Source organism: Nymphaea colorata, chromosome 5, assembly GCF_008831285.2.
Source record: "Nymphaea colorata isolate Beijing-Zhang1983 chromosome 5, ASM883128v2, whole genome shotgun sequence".
Classification (NCBI taxonomy): domain Eukaryota; kingdom Viridiplantae; phylum Streptophyta; class Magnoliopsida; order Nymphaeales; family Nymphaeaceae; genus Nymphaea; species Nymphaea colorata.
Window position 1 is genome coordinate 16,250,441 of NC_045142.1, and position 6,151 is coordinate 16,256,591.

The 6,151-nt window shown below is 36.8% G+C and overlaps 1 protein-coding gene across 1 annotated transcript; it reads right to left on the bottom strand.

Annotated features, from left to right (window-relative positions):
- Positions 1-3,799: 3,799 nt before the first annotated feature.
- LOC126410090 (zinc finger BED domain-containing protein RICESLEEPER 1-like) lies at positions 3,800-5,920 on the bottom strand. The gene is made up of 2 exons (XM_050078020.1): positions 3,942-5,920; positions 3,800-3,865 (listed from the first exon to the last, which is right to left on the bottom strand). The coding sequence occupies exons 1-2, from the start codon at positions 4,823-4,825 to the stop codon at positions 3,826-3,828; spliced, it is 924 nt and encodes a 307-aa protein (XP_049933977.1). The 5' UTR covers positions 4,826-5,920; the 3' UTR covers positions 3,800-3,825.
- Positions 5,921-6,151: the final 231 nt, after the last annotated feature.

Here is a 6,151-nt window from a genome sequence, read left to right on the forward strand (position 1 = left end):
AAACGGCTAGATTTGTCTGTTGAAAATCTCAGCACATTTTTTTTAAAATTAAAATACGAAATCCAAACAATAAAATGTGAAAAGAATACCATATGAACATGGAAACTGCATTGTTTTATGTTATTGACATTTTTTTTCTCATAAGGGAGTCTTTTTCGAAAAGGCAGGTTTTTCAGCTGATCTATTTTTTATGAACAAAGCATGTTTTTGTCGAAAAGGGCAGATTTTTTGTAATAATAAATCCAAATTATTAACCGACATATTGTTCAATTCCCTCGCAGAGTACAATGAATAAGGTGTTCGGTAAGGACAACATTGGAGTTTTGGAGCACTTTTCTTTACACACGTTCCATGCTTGGTTCTGAATATGACAGAAATTATGTTTTACATAAATTTGACAATGAAATGTTTATTAAAACATGATGCTTTCAAACTTATGTTATAGGAAAATAACATATGTTCTTATTATTACTATTTTTCTAGGAAGAAACTCATAAATTTGTCTCATACTCACAGTTCCGTTACGCGTGGTAGATTGTCAGCATTGCAGTTGAGTCAATCTCAAGTGGACCCTTCCGGATGGCATGGATCACCTGCCCACGACTGAAGTTGTTGATATTGACCCTGTAAGTCCTCCAATGCCTTCACTGCATCCAATTGTCACAAAAACCAACATTGTGCTCAAATTAATTTCTTGTGAATGGAAATCGTCAAAATTGTAAATCACAGTAAAAGGAAAAAAAAAAAAAAAACACATTCTGTACTTCAGCATTCTCATCACAATTTCAGAAATGAAAAGTAATTAATTGTTTTGTGTTCCCACATCTTAAAAGAGTTGACTCGGTGACTCGGCCAGGTTAGGTCGTAAATTTTTTTAGTTGATTTTTATTGTAACCTTATAGTGTAATTTACTGCATCCCTACTTAGCATAGAGCAGCCTCATATTAGTTATGATAACCGCGAAGAATGTCATAAATATAAGAACACTTGCTTAACTTCTATTTATCCCTTTCTCTCTCTGTGTAAACCATCTAATTCTTCATGGGCATCTAAAGATTTAGAAATTAATGGTGAGAATATATTTGCAAATGGTTGGATTAGTATTTCTTTCTTATCACAGATAAAAGCTTTGATGAGGAAAAAAAAAACAAAAAATAATTAATAACTTAAGAATCAAGAAAAATTTCTACATTTTAAAGCCGTTAAAACCAAACTCGAGTCATCCCAATCCGAGTCGCTGACGAGTGAGTCAGCCGATTCTTACCCAAGTCGCTCGAGTTTTGGTATCAACGCGAGAGGATGATCCCGAGCTCACTCAGGTCATTCCCCAGTCGACTCGCTGAGTACCAACAATGATCTTGCTACCTCTTCCTCTCGCTTTTAAGAAGAGAACTAATTAAGAGGCATTAATCCAGAGAATAAAATGTCATTTTCTGTCTTTTACTAAGCCGAGACGGCATTTGGATGCCAGCCAATCGAACTACATGGACGTTCTCAAAAGGTTTAAAATAATGGCATTGGAAAAAAATTGCAAAATTTCGTGAATAGATGAGGTTGAACAAAATAAGTTAATAGTTTTTTTGTATGTTTGTGGATTAATTATCAATAAAAGGACTTTGTGAAGCAATTAAGTGTTGCCTACATAATTTGATTGATCATTGAAATTATATGTCACATATATAGGGGGTGTTTGGAAGACACTCCAAAACCCATTCTTGGTGGTTAAAAATAATTTTGCTTCAAAAACACTTTTTTATTTGGGTGACACAAAAAATAAGTGTTATCAAACTAGTGTTTTTGGCAAAAACCTTTCTTCAAAAAGAGTGAATAACCTACAACCCCCAAGTTGTTCACCAAAAAAAAAAAAGTGTTTTGGTTCTATTGTCCAAACTCACCAACCAGCTTTTCAAAGCCGACTTAAAAGATCAATTTTTAAAAGAATCTAGTTTTCATAAAACCACACTTCCTTATGTTGCGTTTGATGGCCCTGGAGCTAAGATCGGGGCTGATTTAAGATCATTGGATCTCATATCCAAGTGTCTTAAAGAACATGGTTTTATAATAGTTGGCTGCATTTAATCCCTGTTTTTCATTGAAATTAACTTTCGCAACAGGGGTGGGTATCGGGCCGGGCCGGGCCGGCCCGACCCGTTTAGACCCGGCCCGGCCCGACCCGTTTAGACCCGGCCCGGCCCGACCCGTTTAGACCCGGCCCGGGCCCGGCCCGTCGGGCCCAAACCCGGGCCCGGGCCCGGCCCGTCGGGCCCAAACCCGGGCCCGGGCCCGGCCCGATAATATTGACGGGCCGGGCCGGGCCGGGTACCGGGCCGGGCTGGGTACCGGGCCAGGTCCACCATACCAAGGCCCAGCCCGGCCCGTTTTGCCGGGCCATCGGGCCAGGTCTTGAAAAAAATGCATAAATTGTAGTACGAGCACTGAGTTTAAGACTTTCAAGATTCATTTAAAAAAAAAACATAAAGAGCAAGCTAAAAGCGCAAACTATTTTTGGCCACTCACACGAGTAGAATATTGACAGAATCGTAAAATTTATAGATAGACAAAGCAAAAAGAGAGACTTTTTGCAAGGGCACCAGACATGTACATCATTCAAACCATCTATCCAGGGCACAACTCTTGTGATAATCTGGCAGGGAGTCCCACATGAACCTTAATTACTGTCAAGCGATAAGTTTCTAATACAAAAGAGCACTCAGCCTTTGAGAGTAACTGTGGACCTCAAAGAACTCACTCATTACTAAGTGAATGAACTAATTACCCACCTTGGCATCCAAGGCTGGTGAGTGGTAAACAATAATATATAAAAGCTGTTATAGATGCACGCAACTAAAAAAAATTGGCGAAGTTAAACTAGAACTACTGAAATTGAACCACAATTACCATATGAGTTTTGTTACAGCCAAAGTAAGAAGAGTCTATCAGCCGAACCCAAGCAGCAAATAAAATGTCACAAAGTTCTAAAACTAAACAAGCTCACAAACAAGAATTTTCGATGCTCAATCACCGCAATCAACAGAACCCTGTAAGTGGCACGCCCAGAGGGTAGAGGGATTGATGAGTGAACACCAAATGCAGAAAATACTAAAAAGAAAGCATGAATTCGACAGCATATTGAGGAACAGTAATACAGTATGGCAACAAGCAAGAAGGGGATAGTTAATCTCTAGTATCTTCACAATATGTAGATGGTAGTGCACAGAAATTTACCTGTGGCAGACAAGAGAACATCGTCTCCACCTGGATGGTCTTCCAAGAATTGGGTTACATCATATACCTGCTTTTATCATTTCAAAAAAAAACATAAAGAGCAAGCTAAAAGGGCAAATTATTTTTGGCCACTCACACCAGTAGAATATTGACAGAATCATAAAATTTATAGATAGACAAATAAAAAAGAGAGATTTTTTAAAAGGTCACCAGACGTGTACATCATTCAAACCATCATTACATTACATCATATCAATTTGCGCACAAAATCTGTCTCTCTCTCTCTCTCTTGTTAAAGGTCCTCTACAAATGTGAAGAACTGTATAATATTTACTGAACAAACCCATAATGTTTAAGTTTGACATGAACTTCAAGACTCTGCACAAGATATTATACAAAGATGCGACACCCATATCTGAGAGCAACAAAAAAATGCAAAGAAATGATAACGTCAGTAGAGAATTCAAGGTTGTAGCTTGAAATGTCCACCTGCAATTTAACATGAAAAAGAAATGTTAATAAAGATTAACATGTACTTGTCAACATATAATACGAAACATTAATTACAAAAATTACCATAATTAATAAGCATGCACTCGATTAACATTCATCGTTATCCAGGTGCTCTGCATCATGAGAACTGTAACAAAGACACTTATTAATTTAAGCACACTATTAAGTTAATATGTATAAACTATGAAGCATGAACATCTTACCTTTCACACAAGTTGCTTGCATCACGAATCCAACTTTGTGTGCATATTAATGACTCTACATTTTCGGGAGTAGTTGAACATCGATAATCATTAATAATTCTTCTCGATGTACTGAATGCAGATTCTGAAGCAACTGTAGATACAAGAATAGCTAACACATCTCGAGCCATCCTTGCTAGAATTTTGTATTTGCTTTCATTTGCCTTCCACCAAGATAATATGTTGAACTCTATAGTAGGTGAAATTTCTTCCATTGGATCAAGCAAATATTTGTCTAGATCAGTGTGAACCACTACAGGAGATACAGAGTTGACATATGCTTTAAACCCATATCTAGACACACTTTTATATTCTTCCATTGCAATCATGGTACTAGTGGATGCATTGGCCCTTCCCATATTACACGTGTCACTATCCTCATACATATTTCTGTACTCAGCATACAATTCATGAAGAGTGCTCTCTATAATTTCACATTTCACTATTGCATCAGGTTTATCTAAATTGCCAAGCAAATACTTCAAGTATGACAACTTGAACCTAGGATCCATAATAGCTACAATTGCAAAGAGAATATTGTAGCCCTTAAAGTATTTGTCAAATTTTTCTTGCATTTTGCATGCCAATGCCCTTATATGTTCATTTGATGCTCCACGATGCCTATACAAATGATGGTAAATTGATACGATTTCTTCAAAAACTAGATTAGCTGTTACCTGCTTGGTGGTAGAGAATAAATTTGTTGCATCGTAGAAGACCTTTAAGAACTGACATAAATCTGATGCATGAGACCACTCATCCTCAGAAGGCAAATATGTATAACTAGAATCACACGATGCCAAATGTTGAAAGACATCTTTGAATAATAATGCATCTCTCAACATTATAAATGTAGAATTCCATCAAGTAGGAACATTATAGTTTAAACCTTTTTTCTCATCCAAACCCATTGTCTTTACACATTCTTTGAAAGCATGTAGTCGTTTTGGTGATCCCCTTATATATTTGACACTGTCACGAACTTTTGAAATTGTATCGTCCATATCATTCATACCATCTCTAACTATCAGATTTATGATATGTGCACCACAATGAATATGAAAGTACTCCCCTCTCAATGGAAATGAAATATTATTTTTCCTTTCTATGGTCCTTCTCAACAAACTTATTCCACTATCATTTGTTGAACAATTATCAGCAGTGACAGAAAACAACTTCAAATGAATACCCCACTTAGTAGTAATGCACTCCAACACAGATTCACATATGCAAATTGCATTATGTGGTGGAGGCACATGTATAAAATTAAGTATGTGAGAGTGCAATTGCCAATCTGTATCAATATAAGAGGCTGTCAAGCATAAGTACCCTAACGTCTGTTGTGAGGACCACATATCAAATGTCAATGATATCCGTTGCACTTGGTTATTTACAAGTTCTTGATATCTCTTTTTTTCAGTCAAGAACATTGACTGTACCTCTTTTGTAAGTGTTCTTCTAGAAATTGGCACAAACCTTGGATTTAAAAAGCTTTAGAAGATCGTTAAGATATTCATATTCTGCAATACTGAAAGGAAGTGCATGCATTATTGCCAACTTAGCCAAACCTTTTCTTATACTGTCCATATCAAGTTTGTGTAGACTTAAATTTGAGGCTCCAGATTCACCAACTCCAAATGACAACGTGTTTAGTTTTCCATCAAGTATTTGTTTTCTGACACATGTATCTCTATGTCGTTTCAAGTGGCTCGTACCACTGCTACTTTGTGCAGTAAATCGTTCACCACAATGTTTGCATTTCGCCCACTCTTTTCCATTAAATTCTACTAATTTGAAGTCATTCCATACTATCGAAGTTCTTTTTCTCTTGGATTGAACGTCTTTTTCAGTACATGTAAAAGATTCATCTTCCTCTACATCTGCCATCGGACAATATTCTTCATCCCCAATGTTAGATGACATGACTTACTATTTGAATGATATCCCTACAACCTAAACATAGAGTCATAGGGAAACCAATTACAAAAATTCTCACAAGTTTCATAGACATGCATCAAAAAACTGTGGTAGATTCACTTCATAAGAAGAGAAATGCAATTGAAAACTTATGACCTTGTGGACTACCAAAAGGATGGACATATTACAGGACAACCGACATCTGAAAAAACTTTAGCAATCAAACCATGTACAACAGTACATGTGACTAGAGG